This window comes from Neoarius graeffei, chromosome 9 (genome assembly GCF_027579695.1).
Source record: "Neoarius graeffei isolate fNeoGra1 chromosome 9, fNeoGra1.pri, whole genome shotgun sequence".
In the NCBI taxonomy this organism is placed as follows: Eukaryota; Metazoa; Chordata; class Actinopteri; order Siluriformes; family Ariidae; genus Neoarius; species Neoarius graeffei.
Window position 1 is genome coordinate 48,558,583 of NC_083577.1, and position 19,009 is coordinate 48,577,591.

Sequence of the window (19,009 nt, forward strand, 5' to 3'; positions counted from 1 at the left end):
TCGTCTCAGCGTATAATGTCATGCCCATGTTGTGGCGATCACATTATGCAAGATCTGTCAAGCCATAATGATTTATGAATATGTACACTGTACAGGTCAGCATGGTCTCCCTGACACTTGGGTGTAGTAAACCCACACGAGCCGCTTGTCACTGAATACAACACGTCAGCTGAGCAGTTGTCATTCGCTGTAATTGCTGTAGCTTCCCTGAGTGGTGGAGAGGCAATACTCTGTCTGGCCGTGCTTCTCGGGCTCAGTGCCATCATCATATGAGGCTTAACAGAGAAAAAGAGAGGGATGTTTATCTAACAAAGAACAAGAAACTGTCATTCCAGTTCATCTTTGAGTTTAAAGTGTTCTGCTTTGTATTTATTCAAGCTAAAGTCTGTTTTCTACCTTCCAGCTTAAAGCATCTTTTTTGTACGCCAAAGCTGATGAGGATTTGTATTGAACGAATCACTCGTGATATCTAACCCCCACCTGCTTCGAGGAACACTTGGTGCCACAGGTTATACTGTTACCAGCTCCCATTTAATCCTCAATCCCCATGCTCTGTCACATGATATGGCCATTGGTCACATGACTGCCTGGAAACAAGGAAGTGAGTAGAGAAGTAAAGCTAGAGTCATGGTCATAACGGGCATCCTAAACAATAAACAGGAAAAATTAAAAAAAAAAAAATGGACTCATCTCCTGCACTTTAAATAAACCTTTAATTATTCAAGTGGCAAATGAAATTTCACCACTGCAGAGGTAAAAGATCTAAACTCTAGCGCTCTGAAATTGGATCCTCTTTTTACTAAGCTGCATAAGCTCGGGTGCATAGGCTTATTCCTTTACTACTAAAGGTCCGAGCTGGTAACTTTACACTTGCTTTTTAAAGCTCAGCGGTCTGTGCGATATACACACGGACTATTTAGAAAAGCAAATACACTATCAGAGTATCACTTTTCTTCAGCTGAGTTTTTTTTATTTTTAAGCAAATGTTCACATCGTAGAATATTTCAAAACCTCATTGTACAATTAAATTACAGTGGGAAAAATAAAAATAATAATAATAAATTATTATTATTAATATCTTTTGTATACTGCATTATGAAATCCAGCACACAAGTCTATGCTGAACCGTTACTGTACCTACAGCACACTGTTCATTTCTCATAGTGCCAGAATGGATAAAAGCCAGATGGCTACAGAGATATGCCCTCTCCATTACTCAACTCTAACCTCAACAGAGGTCGACTCCAGAAGGACACTCGAGCCCTTAATGTCCTTATGGCACTCGGAAGCAGGAAATGGCTTTTTACTGCAGACGTCTTCTCCCTTGCACCGGCACATGTATGCATCATATTTCAGTAGCCAGCCTGTGCCACATGTCTCTATTTGTATACCACATCCGCTCAGTATTGATCTGCAAAAAAGTAATAATAATAATTTATTATTATTATTATTATTATTATTAGGATTAGCCTGCCCTGACAGGTGCATGTTATTGATGGGGTAATGCACTGTTCCTATCTCAGTCAGAAGGCAAGTCTTTCAGGGAACACAGATGACAGTCACAGTTTCCACTCATCTCTGATTAATTGAGGAGTCTTGTGCTGCCTGAGGAGTCCTCTGTTACAACAGTTTGCAAGTCATGCATTTGATGGCCCTCTTAGCAGAGGCCTTTTAGTCGTAGAATTGACGACAAACAGGTTTGTTTTCGTCTGACTTTTTTGAATGATGTTCCGATTATTAAATGGATGATCACTTTTCCTCACTCACCACTCGATATATGATATACAGCACAAAGCCAGGTTTAACTTCAGCATTTGCAAAAGCCATGGCATTAATAATGACCCAGCTGACTGCATGTGTTTTATAGATGTTATGTCAATTAGTATTTCTAAACTGCTTTATTTACTCTTGTCCTCTTAAGCCTGTGTGTCTTTTTCTCTCTTTCTCCTCTCTTCCAGAGGGGGCACCTCAACTTCTCTCCCTTTGGTGCAGGGGCCGCGCTCTAGCCTGGGCATAGCCATAGTGTCTGTGTAGGGACGGGGTGAGTTTTCTCTAATAGCCGCCCATTCCTTTAGCTCCACTTTGTCTTGGCCTTCTCCCGCCTTTCTTTTTTTTTTGATAGGAAACTGCAGCTCTGTGCTCTTACCACTTCGTTTATTTGTTGATGGTTGTGTGAAGGTAATTTGTATTGGAATTAACCTGGGTATATTGTACAGTGGCATGTTACTGGGACAAAATGCACATTTGCCACTTAGAAGGACAAAACCAGAAATGTTTTAGTTTTTTTGTTTGATGTAGTTTAAGGCCAAAGGGCGAGATTATGACCGGTGACTGATTTGATTGTTATAAATGTCCATAAAATTCCTGGTGTCAACATCAGTGTCTTTTTGACAAGCATCATTAGTTAAATTTTAAGAAAAACGTTAGTTTATAATCATCCTGAGTGATCACTTGGAAGTATTTTAAGAAAATAATTGTCGTTTTAAAACAATATGGTTATGCGATAACTGCACTTCTGTCAGTGGAATAAAAAAGGCAACTGAGCTGCAGTTTTTTACACCAGCACCTCCATTCCTGCTGCTGTTTTTCTCTTTCGTTGCTGACCCACTCCGGCCTTCATTCAATCAATTCCTTCTTTCAGTATTTTTTGCCTGGGTTTTATTTATTTATTTGTCCCTGGGACAGAGCCTCTTTATAGAATTTGTGCACATGCTCAGATGCTTTTTGTTCCCTGCTGAATCATGCCTTATGTCGTTAGAAACTTTATCTGTGCTCTGACTAAGCCTCCAATATTTAAATAACCACAAATAAATGTCCATCTCTGCCAAATGCATCATAGTGTCTCTGTGGAGAACATTGTACAAAAGCTCACGCACGCCAAAGTACAGAGTGAAAAATTAATTCACATGTGCGTAGTGTGCAGTTTTTGTTGTTTATATATTAAATGCTGAGACATGAGTGCTCGGCGCGCTCCAGCTTCTCAAATACCAACATTGCCATAGTCACCATGGCTAGGAATCCAACCAAGCTCTAGAAGATATAAATGTTAGTGGCATTGACACTGCTACTGTTACAATGATGCTGCCAGGTCACAGTGATCTTCCAGCTCACATACACAGCATCAGACAGTATTTGTGTAGTGGCTGGCAGGGGAATCGCATACAGTACTTACCTGATATGTTAGGGAAGATTTATACAGCTGGTGAGAAGTAGCTTGCCTTATTCTCTTCTCTACCTGTATCTTGTATATCCTCTCCATCTTCAGCGAGCACTTTACCTGCTTTGTCTGCCACTGTTCAGGTAACATAAGGTCAGAATTATCCTGTACCGGACTTAGTAAGGTGAACTCAGTCACCCAGCAATGCTATTACCTGGATTGTCGTGTGAAAGCAAGGCTCTTTCCAGGTTTGTTTTGCTGAAGAGGAACAGAGTAACTCTCCGCTCTCAGGTGAACTTGTAATGCTCTTCAGACTCGAGGCTTGCCAGGAGAGGAAATAAGCTGAAAGCAGAAAGACCTTACTAATCTGCCTTTATCTATGGGTACATGGAAAGTAAATTTTTTTCCCCCTGTCTGTAGAAATGTGCTGGTGAAATGGGTGGCATGGTGGTGTAGTGGTTAGCACTGTTGCCTCACAGCAAGAAGGTTTTGGGTTCAAGCCCAGCAGCCGACGGGGGCCTTTCTATGCAGAGTTTGCATGTTCTCCCTGTGTCTGCATGGGTTTCCTCTGGGTGCTCCGGTTTCCCCCACAGTTCAAAGGTTAGGTTAGTATGGGGCAACCATGGCCTGAGGTTGGGCTGAAGTGCCCTTGAGCAAGGGCACCTAACCCCCAACTGCTCCCTGGGCACTGTAGCGTAGCTTCCCACTGCTCTGGGTATGTGTGTGTGCTCATTGCTCACTTGTGTGTTCACTGCTTCAGATGGGTTAAATGCAGAGGTTAAATTTCACTGAGTGCTTAAGTCTGTGCTTGAGTGTACGTGTGACCAGTAAAGGCTTTTTGGCTTCTTTGGTGTTGAATATTTTCATTGCTCTGCTTGTTTCCATGGTCATAAAAGATCATCAAAATGGCATCCAAGAACAGTCAGATGTCAGTTTCCAAGTGACCCGATACTTACCCAAATGAACAAACTCTTCCCTGCAAAGTAATCACATTAATGCTCTGTCTCTATTACAGAATGTGGTTAATAAGAACTATGAGAATAATATTCTTATTGCTCACACAAATGACACACAGACACTCGTACATTATATTTGCTGAGCCATGTCCTCATAATGTAATATCTGGCGGTATTGAACTTGTGTTTTTGAACATCTGGTTGGTCCCCATAAAGGGAAAAAAATCCCTAAAAGAGCCAGAGTGTTTCTTTCTGTTTACTGAGGTTAAGCTTAGAAGTAGATTTAAGTGTAGACATGGCATTAATTAGCTGCACTAATAATTATGTGAGTCTGTGTGTGTCAGAAAGACAAACCCCATACACTCTCATTGTCCATACTGAAGGATGATGATGGTTTCATTTCGATTAGGGCGTGCTGTTTAATGAGTTCTTGAGTGACTGTATAGGTCAATACTAGACAGGCATTGTTTGCCTGTTGGTATTTTTTACCACAAGAGGTGGATGACCCATTAGTTGCAGCAGACTGGCAGGGAAGGTGTGAGTGGGCTTTGTTTGAGCCATCTTTTCTTGGCTGTTCCCTGTCGAAGGGCTGTTTGGATGCAGAGGGTGCTGCCTCACTGAATCTCTGCTCAACAATTCATGTGCGACAATCTTCCCTCATCCACCTGTATGCAGATTTGGGACTACAGCTACTGGTCAGGCCTACCGCTTTGCCACTTGTCCGTCGCCACAGGGCTTTAGTCAATGAGGATACCCTACTCCTCGGAAAAGAAACGACGAGTGCATGAATAGATTAAGGTGAGTAAGGAGTTGCACATGCTTCAGACTTGCTCTCTTGACGATTTTCCTGGTTCCAGCAGTCAGGTGGAACCTCAGACAGCTGGGAGAGATTCTGTCGCAGTGGATGGCCAGCCCAAGCTACGTTGTGAGAGGTGCCCTTACAGCGTCCACAACACGTTTTGGCTAGATGGCGTTGACCCTGTTGGGGTTCATCCACCCTGCTGGGTGTCTAGCTACGCACCTCATTATACAATCTAGTGGGTGGGCCAGTTTATTTGCCAGCCACCCGACCATGGAACAGGTAGTACTGGATTACTTGTTACCAGTAGCACTCCTAGAGTGACCTTACTCCAAACCCTATACACACCTGCCTTAGTTAGCCCTAAAAAGAGTTTGGATTTTGAATTTATTTGGCTATTGGCCATTCAGAACAAACATCATAACGTGGCCAAAGGTGTTTAAAACATCCATCCATCCATTATCTGTAGCTGCTTATCCTGTTCTACAGGGTCGCAGGCAAGCTGGAGTATATCCCAGCTGACTATGGGCGAGAGGCGGGGTACACCCTGGACAAGTCGCCAGGTCATCGCAGGGCTGACACATAGACAAACAACCATTCACACTCACATTCACACCTACGGTCAATTTAGAGTCACCAGTTAACCTAACCTGCATGCCTTCGGACTGTGGGGGAAACCGGAGCACCCGGAGGAAACGGACACAGGGAGAGCATGCAAACTCCACACAGGAAGGCCCTCGTCAGCTGCTGGGCTCAAACCCAGGACCTTCTTGCTGTGAGGCGACAGGGCTAACCACTACACCACCGTGCCGCCCGTGTTTAAAACATACTGATGAAATATAAAGGGAAGCAAAGTTACCAAAGAAAGAAGGAATGATAATATTCATTTCCTTATTTTTAATTCCTGACTCTTTACACTTCCTCTAAGTGTTTCTAGTTCAACACACCAGAGCTTTTCTTATACACAGATTTCTGCTTAGCTGTTGCATTGAGTTAACTCTTAGTCAAGTAGCGATGGAAAACGAAGATTCAGAAGTTTCTCGCTTATGTTTTGCCATGCATGTGAGTACAAAGCTTTGAAGACTGATGAAGGGAGTGATGGACAAGATGCAAGATTTAAGAAAACTAATGGATGAATAGTTGAATATATGACTAACCTTTGCCTAATGTTATAGTAATGATGCTCCTTGATTACTGTGCCCTTTGCCGTGTGTTTTTGAATCAGTTTAATAGGTTTACAGATAATGTAGTCTGGTCATCGCCATGGAATATATATGATGATAAAGCCAATATGTCCTCCTGACCTTTCTACATGGTGACATTTAGGGATAAACCTCATCAAGTCCCAGCTCCATATCTCCATAAAAGGCAGATCAGGGTTCTATATCAGACTATTCTCCGTTCTCCTCTGCAAGGATGAAGTATTTTATATTTAACCTCCTGTAAACACACTGACCAGTCACCCCTGGCTGTGTTATTTACATACTCCGTGCGCATGTCACTGGCTTGACAGGGTTCTGGGCTTTAAAAAGACACCCTGTACCACACCTTGTGACTCTGCAGGGACACTTCTCTCACACACACACATGGGAATATTGATCACATTAGAATTGCAGAAACTTGAATATTCCATCAGTATGGTGTCAGTAAGCTGTTGATTATTCATGAGGTGGGATTAAATGTACCAGTCTGGTTAAATAGTTAATTGTCGATGACCCTATTAATGTTGATTGATGCACATGATCTTGCGTCCTTGTGGTTTTCTTTACATTGTGTTGTGTTTCAATAGTAAGTGCAGTAAACAGGGTCCAAACTTCCTGTTTCTGCTCTGAGGAGGCTGCGGGATCAGAGATGAGAATGTACCAACCCATTGGGTGTAAAGCGTGTGTGTGTGTGTGTGAGAGAGAGAAAGTGCATCTTCTTCCGGTTGTCCTGGATTCCTGGAATGCACCGTTTCTCTGCTGTAATATCAACAATGTTTGTTCAAACTATTTTTATGGATTAGTCCTTGGTCCTGTTAAACACGTCTTCAGACGGGATGAGGAAATAGACTATAAATATTTTAGTGCCTCATCTTAAACGTTCAGCACAGCTTATCACCACCATGTTGTACTTCTGAACTGTTCCTGCAGTAGTAGTCAGGCTGTAATCCTCAGTGCTCGTGCTGCTACGCTACCCCGAATGCCAGCAAAGCCTCTCCGAACAGGACAAAATTCAAAGGGGGAACTAAAAGAAACGGGTAAACCTTCGATTCTTCAGCCATGTGGGAATCCATGACCCAGCAGTTAACGATTTTTCTGTACACTGATTGCCTATAAGTGATGGATTAGGACTTTGCTTATGGCTGTAGAGCAGGGCCTTGTATATTTCTCATACATATGCAGTGATCTCAAACAGCTGTCAGGACAGGGTTCCACCTCCATGAGTAATTCATGCTCGGGTATTTGGCAGCTGGGCAGTTTGGGTGAACAAATCATTTTTACACAATATGGATGCTAACAGAGAAAAGGTGGCACACATGAAATATGGATGTGATGTAGTATGAATAATTATGCTTGCTTGTCATGGTGTTCTGGTCATATATTCCCTAACTGTTTTCATACATTGGCTTCTTTTCGTCCTTTCTGTTCTGGTTGTAGTGTTTATTTAAATCAAATTCACATTCCACCATTTGCTAAAACTGAGTATCGGGTAAGTATTGTGAATATGTGCTATTATAAGGGATGACGTTACAATTATTTAAGGCTTTTTTTTTTTTTTTTTATCCTTTCCTAGGTCATCCGGCGATTCTGTGTGTGGGGGGATCAGGGGTCTACTTTTCAGGATTTGTTGAGACGGAGGAGGAGTGTGTGTGATGGTCGGACAGACTGGCAGAATGCCTGGCTCCAGACACATGACTCGCCTACTTTATTGATAAAGCACAAGAGGAATACGACCAAGAAAACATCACCTTAAAAAGTGGTACCTCGACTGATCAGCCGCCCTCGAGGAAGGAAACAGGATGTTCTTGTTTCTTTCCTTTCCCTTTTCTTCTCTCTCTGTCTCTCTCATCACTCATGATTTCGATGAGACATAGGAGAACTTCATATCTGTCTCTCAGGCCAGGCACCAAATATTATAGAACCCAAAGGACTTACTGCCATGTCACATGTCTCAGTGACCCTTCTGTCTACTACAAAGTCTACAGCTATCAGATTTGAATGCTGCTCTATTCGAGTCACACAGGTTGCGATTGTATCTGTAACCCATCTCTCCGCACCGTAGTCTACATTTGTATACTGTATTTCAGTGTCGCTACTTCAGATCAAACTGGTGCTGGCTGCTCCTGTGATTCTGTTGCCTCAGTTTGATAAAAGGTGGTATTGGTGACCCAGATTAGGGACAGTATGGCACAAAGGGGCTGAACTGCAGACAATTCGATGGTTTACATGACAAGTCTCTTTGTGCTGACCTCCTTTGTGAACTGTGTCTTTACTTCAGGTTCAGCGACGCAGCTATGTCTCACACTCTTTCAGGTGCTTCTGAGACCCACCTTCAGAGGTCACGGGCATTAAAAATGGGGTTTGTGAACTCTTGTTGGGTTCAGGGAAACTCTCAGTGATATCCCAGGGTGCACCGTCATCTGACACAAGCACCAGTTGCAGATGCAAAGCACAACTGAATGCATAAAGCATTAACTGAATGAGTACAATATCGTATACTCGGTGCCAACACAAGACAGCACACAGAGTAAAACAAAGATACTGAAATGTAAAATATAGAACACAGAAAACTACTTTTTCTGTATTTTCTGGCTCACACAAGACAAATGGAACTACTGATAAGTTAGTTCATGAAAAGCAAATGCACGCGTAGATTCGAATAATAATTTCACAATCCTCAAACCCGATTTTTAAAGGTTGAAAGAAGACCTTTGGACAGGAATTCATGCCACTGTGGTGGCATTTGACGGGATTACAGCACAAACAGTGCAGTGTATAAGTAACTGGACAGCGATGTGGTTTTTGTTGTTGCCATTCTGTACTTCAGCAAGGAAAATCGGACTTTGCATTTATTCAGTGAAGTATATCGGCATCACTGCTGGCTGCCAGCAGAACATGATGGCAAACACCAAAAACGGTCGTTGTGCAATTACTTGAACTTTACTGTATCTTCTCTGGTCTCGTTTGAGGCATTGAGCTGTCGTTTATTTTTAATGAGTACAAGTAAATACCATCTCAAAAAAAGATGAAAAACAAGCATCCAGTGTGTAATTTATACATATGTGTATCGAGACATTGCTTTCTGTGTTATGTGTCTGAAGCTCCCCGTGGACTGGAGATGTCCAGTATAAATAAATGCAGTTGTAATGAACAGAATTAGAGAATTAGGTCCACAGTTCTGAAGTGGAATCTTTTAAATATAATGACATGACCATGTCATGTCTGTAATGACACTCAAATGGTTTATATAATCAGTGAATACCCTTCATCTTTGTATGGCTGCAATCAGTGTTCTAAATGCTAAGCTGTTTTTGCTTTGCTTGGAATTTTTTTTTTTTTTTGCTTATTTTCTTGAGATTCTTCAAGCCACCTGTTAGTACAGGCCTTTTTATTAACCATAGTTTTATGATTTTCTATGTTTCTTACTGATATGGTTGAAATGAGCCCTTAAACTCGGATTTCATGCATACAGTGGAGTATTAGGGCCATCGTAGGATTAAAAAAAAAGAAGGAGGAAAGAAATATGAAGCTAAGGAAGGGGGTAATATTCTAAAAAAAAAAAAAATACCCCTCAGATTAAAGTCATAAATTTGCAAGAAAAAAAACCTGTGATATTTTCTGAGATTATAAAGTCATACAGAAGCACGCGTTCATACTACCTGTGAAACAAAAAAATCAGAAATAGTTTAATATGTCCGTGTAGAAAATGTGGATTTCCCGGACACGGATTGTTCCTAGTTCTAGACTGCAAAAACACTTTCGGTGCAAAACCCCTGCTGATATTCACATTTATTAAAGACTAGTCTTAATCAAGATTTCTGCCACTTAGTGTCGATATGATGGATATCATTTGGTGATTGTAAATGTATTTATAAAATGACTTTGTAAATGAAAGCAGTTATGATTGAAGAATATTATTTAATAATGTGACGTGCATACTATCCAGAGTTATATCCAGGCATTATAGCTACTGAGTGATTTAAATGAGAAATACATATCTCTCAAATCCCGTTGATGCACACTGACCCATGATTTTTAGGTCCCTCTTAAACACAACAATGTTTTCTGCAAAATATTGTCGGTAAATACTGCTCACGCAGTAAAGTTTTGTTCAAATGAATTAGAAATGGATTTTTAGGTTGTGTGTTCTGATCAAGTGACCTACGATTTGTGCCCCAGGGTTTGGGATTTGAAGTAAAACCTGGTTTCCCAAAGGTATGATTTGAACAAACATCATTCCTTGATGATGGTGTGTCACTTTGAACACTGTAATACAGTGCTTTTGGGATGCTGGATAAAGACTTATCACGATAATCAGATAATTATCCTTTATGATGTTTTGCAAGCAGAGTTACTTTTTGCTTTGCTATTGCTATACAGGGTTAGTGTGGATGACGTTTTCTTCTGTTTATCCAAAACGATCCTTTGTCATAATGCCTGTCATTCACGTTATAGAAATATTGTAATAACGACAGTATTGTACAGTAGGAACCCATTTTTTTTTCTACAGTATAGTTTAAAAAAAAAATAAAATAAGACTCCGTAGAGCATGAATAGCACACTACACTGTTACTTTGTGTTTAGTGTGCTGCATTGTGATCATTCAGACATATCATTCTCTGTCTCATCTGGTGCTGTGGAAATTTCCGGACTCCTCTGTGGACATTGTGTTCTATCCATGTAATGTGAACTTTCCTTCTCTTACTCAACACCAAAAACATCCCTTTTTTTAATGATTCACTGTTGCAAGGTGATTTTAAGGAGTGACATTGCTAGGGGGACAAATAGTCTCTTCCTTTTGCCGACAGAAATGGACAACTTGAGTTCCTGTACTTGCTTAATCTCTCTGAAATCATTGTTGTATATTACTGCATCAGTGTGGACATCGCTGCATTTCTGAAGTCACTGTTCTCTGTTTTTCTTCATCATGTTCTTTTTGTGCATTAAAAAAAAATATGACTCTAACTATTGCTCCAATACATGCGTGTCTGTGAGAAACACATTTTGTTTTAATTATGTTTTATAAAATTCCTGTACAGCAATAAAGCACTGTAGTGCCAATATCCGTGTCCGTTTCACTGTCTTAAAACACTTGCTATACAGTGGCTTACATAAGTGAACTATTTTACATTTTACAGCTTGAAACAAAAATGGACTTAAATGGGATTGAATGTCATGGATTTCCAGAAAATAGCTAAGAATGTTGAAGTGGAAGATATCATCAATGTGGTTTTCAAAATAAATTGCAAATAAAAAGACTTGTGATCGCAAGATTTCTAAATGAATAGCATCAAGAAGGCCAAGAAACTATCAATCAAGGTTTTGGTTAAAAAAATTTTTTTTTTTTAAATCCCAAACTTTGAACATCCCACAGAGAATCATTAAATCAGTGATGGAATAAAGAGTGCACTAGTCAGAGAAGCAACCAAGATGCCATGCTCCCATGCTACAGCCACACACGAGGTGATGCTACCACCACCATGCTTCACTGAATGAGGTGTGAAGGAAGCAGTGTTAGATTTCTATCAAAATGAGTGCTGTGTGCCAAATCCAAAAAAGTTCAGTTTTGTTCTTTTCAGACATGAGAACCTTTTATGCCTCCTCCACTAGGTTGTAGAGGCTTAATGCTTTTGGGTTGTCTGTGTCTATACATCTGTCTGTCTGTCTCAGATTCTCTACAGTGAAATATTAAGATCAGGTGGTTAAATATTTCTAGGGTGTGTCCAGAGTTATCAAAGTAAGCAGAAGATAAACTGATTAGACTTTGGATATGATTCAGGGTCAAGGTCAAATGTCTGAAAATATTTTTTTTGTTTAATAGCTTCCTTCATTTTTGAAGTATATTTTAAGGCTGTTTCAGGCATATAAATTAGTAAAAGTAGGAGTAGTCTTGTTAGTGTTGTTGACATCGAGTTTTACTTGTTTTCCATATGTTTGATGAGTCTGCAACATCTCTACCTTCAGGATGATGTTCGTATGTTTTCTATCAAACTCGGGGTCTACCCCAAACAGGTGTTCTTATATTGTGATCATGTGACACTAATTTCACGCAAGTAGACTCCATTCAACTAACTACGTGACATCTAATGGCACCAGATACGGGTATATAGGAGTTTCTCAGCCATGGGGTGAATACTTAAGAAATCCCATTGTTTTATGATTTTTTTTTTCCTAAATAAAATTGTAAACTATACAATATGGCAAACATTTGTGGACACCTGACAGCTGACTAGCACTTATATGTGCCTTTTTGAACATCTCATTCCAGATTTAATCCCCCTTTGCTGTTATAATAACCTCCTCTCTTCTGGGAAGGCTAGTTTTTGGAGTGTGTCTGTGGGGATTTTCCATTCGGCCACAAGAGCATTAGTGAGGTCAGGCACTGATGTTTGGTGAGGAGGCCTGGTGTGCAGTCAGTGTTCCAGTTCATCCCAAAAGTGTTTAGAGGAGTTGAGGTCAAGGCCCTGTGCAGGCCACCCAAGTTCTTCCACACCAACCTTATCAAACCATGTCTTTATGAACATCACTTTGTGTGCAGGGGCATTGTCATGCTGGAACAGGTTTGGGCCCTTTAGTTCCACTGAAGGGAAATTGTGATGTGACATGATAATGCTACAATATACAAATACATCCTATACAATTGTGCGCTTCAAATTTTTGGCAACAGTTATGAGTGTGATGGTCAAGTGTCTACAGACTTTTGACCATATAGTATGTGGTGATCCCCCAACCCCAATCCATCCATTTCAATATTATGGACTATTTTGTGTGGATTCATGATACTGTACATACAATCTCAATGAATCCCATTTTAGTTCCAAGTTGTAACACTACAAAATGTGGAAAAATTCAAGGAGGAAAAGTTCAGTGAGGAAACTAAATTGATGATTTCTTATTTAACCTTTAGCTTGACCCTTGTTAAAGCTTCTTGCTGTGCCTAGTGAAGTATTTAACAGTGTAACCTGTGATTTTACAGTGACAGATTAGCAAGTGTTTACAGTTGTTGTCATTCACACAAGCATGACACAGTTTCGACACAGTACACAGCTGATTAAGATCAGAGATTCTGGATATCCTTCCTGCCTGACAGGAACAGAAAACATCCATACAGAGTATGGGTATACAGAGGCCTTACATGGTTTGTAATGTGTATACTTATGAAAGCCCTGTTGCCTAATGCGGGAATGTGAATGAAATCAGGGAGGGCATGTTTACTGTGCAACACTGCTGACCGGGTGCACTTCCTTGTGTAAACTGATTACTCTTTTATCGCTTACTGGCCCATAAAGACAGCCCTGGTTCATAAATCACACAATTCACTACAACACGCAATATAACCCAGCCTTGGTTGAAAATATAGATGCTGTAAAAACATCCTGTGAGCTAAAGTAGCTATACATTGTAGTCTATAGGTACTGTGCTTTTTCAAATTGTCTCATCTCATCTCATTATCTGTAGCCGCTTTATCCTGTTCTACAGGGTCGCAGGCAAGCTGGAGCCTATCCCAGCTGACTACGGGCGAAAGGCGGGGTACACCCTGGACAAGTCGCCAGGTCATCACAGGGCTGACACATAGACACAGACAACCATTCACACTCACATTCACACCTACGGTCAATTTAGAGTCACCAGTTAACCTAACCTGCATGTCTTTGGACTGTGGGGGAAACCGGAGCACCCGGAGGAAACCCACGCGGACACGGGGAGAACATGCAAACTCCACACAGAAAGGCCCTCACCGGCCCCGGGGCTCGAACCTGGACCTTCTTGCTGTGAGGCGACAGCGCTAAGCACTACACCACCGTGCCGTCTTTTCAAATTGTGCAAAGATTTATAAGTAAAATTCCTTTTTCAGTCTGAGAATATTGTCAAAAAGGAATATTAGGATAAGCACAGGATGGTCTTTATGAATACAACAGCAGTTATTATGTATCGGTCTACAGTATAAGTCATATTATCCATTAAATGGGCATAAAGGGTTTTTAAACTGGACATACATGTGGAACACAGCAGAAGAAAGTGAGTCTCAAGGCCAATTTATGCTGACAACCCAGTCCTCACAGACGGCGTCGCAGATAGCGTCTGCGTAGCCCCCCCACCTTCGCAGACGCTCTGAGCGCACCTCCCAAAAATTGTGACCACCGCAGAAGCCTCGCAGACAGCGTCGCAGACAAGAGGGCTCTGATTGGTCCACTCTACATCCGCTGTACACGCACTTCCGCTTCCCTACTTTCCCGATTTGGTTTGTTTTCACGACCGCCATTTTTAAAAACACGAGCGAAGATGGAGCAGCACGAAGAGCGGTTGATCGAGGAAGTGAGGAAGTACGTACATCTATACGACTCCATTTCTAGTCATTATAAGTAACCGGAGGATAAACACTCCACTAACCACACCCACCAACTACTCCTAGCGATTTCGCACCCCCTTGCGTTGTGGCGGTGAATAACATCGCGCACGCCTATTACTCCCCGCTCAACGATAAATTACAACTGTCTGCGAAAAGCTATCTGCGAAAGCCTTGTCGCAAGAGCATGCAGAGGCCTTCAGGGGGTCATTTCACCGAGAAATCTTCCCGGAAGATTGAGCTGCGATCTCAGAGCGTGGCTTGGTCGCCGCAGGTCGTACGCAGTCGACGGTTGACCGAGGGTTGGTCACGCCTTGGTCTTCTGTGGTTGCACGTGGTCGAGGAATGGTCTCCCCAACAAAGAGATCGTAGCTCGGTTTTTTGACATGTCAAAAAACTGAGCCTCGACCTAAAAGTCGCACAGAGAGCGTCGAAAGAGCAAACAAGGTCGAGGAAAGGATGCATTGGTCGAGAGACAATCGAGGCTAGAACGGGGATGAGCGATGCTCAGTCTTCTCGAGCGAGAACTGATTGCGCACATGGTTGTGCTGCTCAGCCCATCCTCGACACCCACGCGATCTAGCTTCACTCTTTTGCGATCAAGCCTCGCTCCTCACAACCTGTCCCAGACCTTCCCTAGATCCGTACGCTCCCTATTCTTCCCATGGGCACGATTGGATTCTAAAGAGGATTAAGGTGCGACCTACTTCAACCAATAAAGATCGACCATCGCTTAAGTTGCGACCTATCTTCGCCTAATCCGATTAAGCTACGCTTACTGAACATCATATAAATAGGGCGCAATAGCATGATGCAGAGCAATTGGGTCCATGTTGTCCCTTCGGAGGCTGGTCAAAAACTGATGGTCGGCCACCGATCACCGGGCCTTTTCATACGGTCACAGTGGGTCGCATGCAAATCCGGGCGGCCGTGACAAATTTGCATGTAGCTCAGGCAAGAATCTGTCTAGAAAAGATTGAGAATTGAGCGTACAGAGCGAGGCTAGAACCTTTATATCGCAGGCTAAATCCTATTGATCGAGGGTACGTTGCAACTCGTACGTAGCTAGAGTTGCAACATAGGTTGCGCACTTGTGAGGATAGTAGGTTGCGCACTTGTGAGGATAGATCGCCGAGAGATCAACGCTATGTCGCAGATTGGTCAAACAGAACGAGCCTTGGTCATGTTAAGATCGCATCAGATCGAGTGGATAGACGCAAGTAGAGCGTATAGGACGCAGGTAGAGTGTACACATCGAAGGTCGAACGAGATAACATCGAACATAGAGCGTACACAGAAAATAATGGGTTTAGGTCGCATGGATTTTGCCCGCGACTATGGGAAAACTTAGCTGCGATCATAGTCGCACGTGGTCGCGTGCAATTTTTCCAGATTGTACTCGGTGAAATGAGGGGCTTAAGTGTCGATAGCTCCAGATGCAGAAGTGGGAGGAACAAACCAGCAGTATAGAATCAAGGGGAATGAGGCAGCTCTGTCATACCAGACGAGTCTCAACAGTAGAAGTGTGTATCAGGATCAGTATTAGGCCTGCTCTTATCCTATAGTGGTTTAAAGAGGTTTATTGTGATCAGTATGGTGAATTCACCCTCATGAACTTGTGCAATCATCATGTGTAGACCAGACTTCAGCTTTTATCACGAGGCATTTAAATATCAACAACAACATTAAAGAAACCAGGGCCAAGACCACTAATAAGCAAGCCAAATATAACATTATTAACACAACATAAATATTGAGAGGAAGCAGATTCAATTGAGAACCGGTGTTGTTTGATTTATAATTTGGATTTATTAGTTTTGCCATAGGGCGGCACGGTGGTGTAGTGGTTAGCACTGTCGCCTCACAGCAAGAAGGTCCGGGTTCGAGCCCCGTGGCCAGCGAGGGCCTTTCTGTGCGGAGTTTGCATGTTCTCCCCGTGTCCGCGTGGGTTTCCTCCGGGTGCTCCGGTTTCCCCCACAGTCCAAAGACATGCAGGTTAGGTTAACTGGTGACTCTAAATTGACCGTAGGTGTGAATGTGAGTGTGAATGGTTGTCTGTGTCTATGTGCAGCCCTGTGATGACCTGGCGACTTGTCCAGGGTGTACCCCGTCTTTCGCCCGTAGTCAGCTGGGATAGGCTCCAGCTTGCCTGCGACCCTGTAGAACAGGATAAAGCGGCTACAGATAATGAGATGAGATGAGTTTTGCCATAGCAAGATCTATATATGTACATATAGTGCTCAGCGTAAATGAGTACACCTCCTTTGAAAAGTAACATTTTAAACAATATCTCAATGAACACAAACAATTTCCAAAATGTTGAAAAGACAAAGTTTAATATAACATCTGTTTAACTTATAACGGGAAAGTAAGGTTAATCATATAAACTTAGATTATACATTTTTCAGTTTTACTCAAATTAGGGTGGTGCAAAAATGAGTACACCCCACAACAAAAACTACTACATCTAGTACTTTGTATGGCCTCCATGATTTTTAATGACAGCACCAAGTCTTCTAGGCATGGAATGAACAAGTTGGCGACATTTTGCAACATCAATCTTTTTCCATTCTTCAACAATGACCTCTTTTAGTGACTGGATGCTGGATGGAGAGTGATGCTCAACTTGTCTCTTCAGAATTCCCCAAAGAAAATAATTTCTTTACACCAGCGTCTTCTGATGAGAAGGGTTGAAGAAAATCGGCATGCAAGTTCACTGCAGTTATCTAAAGAAGTAGAAAGCCAAACTGGGGAGACTATTTCCTGTGACACAATACGGCGTACTCTGCAGAGGAATGGCATGCATGGATGCCGTCCACGAAAGAAGCCTCTCCTAAAGCCCAGGCACAAAAAAGCCCGCCTAGAGTTTGCCAGGGCCCATGCTGACAAAGATGAAGACTACTGGGACTCTATACTCTGGAGTGATGAGATCAAGATAAATGTTTTTGGAACTGATGGCTTCAAAACTGTATGGGGTCGCAAAGGTGAGGAATACAAAGAAAAATGCATGGTGCCTACAGTGAAACATGGTGGTGGCAGTGTCCTTATGTGGGGCTGCATGAGTGCTGCTGGTGTCGGGGAGCTGCATTTCATTGATGGCATCATGAATTCACAGACATATTGCTCTATACTGAAAGAGAAGATGCTACTATCGCTCCGTGCCCTTGGTCGTTGTGCACTTTTCCAACATGACTAAACACACATCTAAGGCCACTGTTGGATTTCTGAAGAAGAACAGGGTGAAAGTGATTCAGTGGCCAAGTATGTCTCCTGATCTGAACCCAATCGAACACCTATGGGGAATTCTGAAGAGACAAGTTGAGCATCACTCTCCATCCAGCATCCAGCCACTAAAAGAGGTCATTGTTGAAGAATGGAAAAAGATTGATGCTGCAAAATGTCGCCAACTTGTTCATTCCATGCCTAGAAGACTTGGTGCTGTCATTAAAAAATCATGGAGGCCATACAAAGTACTAGATGTAGTAGTTTTTGTTGTGGGGTGTACTCATTTTTGCACCACCCTAATTTGAGTAAAACTGAAAAATGTGTAATCTAAGTTTATATTATTAACCTTACTTTCACGTTATAAGTTAAACAGATGTTATATTAAACTTTGTCTTTTCAACATTTTGGAAATTGTGTTCATTGAGATATTGTTTAAAATGTTACTTTTCAAAGGAGGTGCACTCATTTACGCTGAGCACTGTACATTATGGGTGGGAAACCACTACAGCTTGCGCCAATTACAGTGGCCCCATTGTACCGAATCTGCATGTCTTTGAACCGCGGGGGAAACCAGAGCACCCAGAGAAAACCCACGCAGACACGGGGAGGACATGCAAACTCTACACAGAAAGGCCCCTGTCGGCCGTCAGGTTCAAACCCGGAGCCTTCTTGCTGTGAGGCGACAGTGATAACCACTACACCACCCTGCCGCCCGTGTTCTTGTCAGCACTGGATAATGATAATAGGAAGCTCATGACAAGTTATACTCTAACAGTACAGGGCTTATGCAGATGAAAGGTGTTTTGAAGGTATACAAAATAAAAAAAGCCATAAGACTTGTGGTTAACACTTTTGCTGAAGGGTAGTCATGTTGTTTTTTACAACACAGTCATTAGCATTACACAAGTCTTATATAAAGCTTAAAGATTTATGAAGATCAGAATTCTTGTACTGATGGTTTTATGTAAACGTATGTGACTTCAAAGAAAAAAGTGGCCTCAATTAACATTCTGAGGAGACTATTTTATCTGTATCTGTAAAAAAAAAAAGAAAAGGGTACATTCAAATAATATTGGCTGGCTTTTTTTCACAGTATATCAGATATATTCCATTCAGTGATTTTGAACGAGTTGAAGATGAGTTCGGTATCATGCTAGCTGAATGGAATATCTGATATACCATGAAAAAAAGCCAGCCAATATTATTATTATAATACATACACATTCCTTTTGGATGTCCAACACATCTCTCTTTCAAAATTCTCTCAAAATCTTCCATATTTAACAAAGCAAACTTCGTGGCCATGTTTGTTTACAAATTGTC

The 19,009-nt window shown here is 41.9% G+C and overlaps 1 protein-coding gene across 1 annotated transcript in view; it reads left to right on the forward strand.

The window, feature by feature from the left end:
• Positions 1 to 7,733, forward strand: part of myo16 (myosin XVI) — a 250,670-nt gene extending 242,937 nt beyond the window's left edge. Inside the window, exons 35-36 of the mRNA XM_060929678.1 lie at positions 1,959 to 2,041; positions 7,688 to 7,733. Coding sequence (XP_060785661.1) covers positions 1,959 to 2,006 — 48 coding nt within the window. The 3' untranslated portion in view covers positions 2,007 to 2,041; positions 7,688 to 7,733. The remainder of the gene's footprint in view (positions 1 to 1,958; positions 2,042 to 7,687) is intronic.
• Positions 7,734 to 19,009: the final 11,276 nt, after the last annotated feature.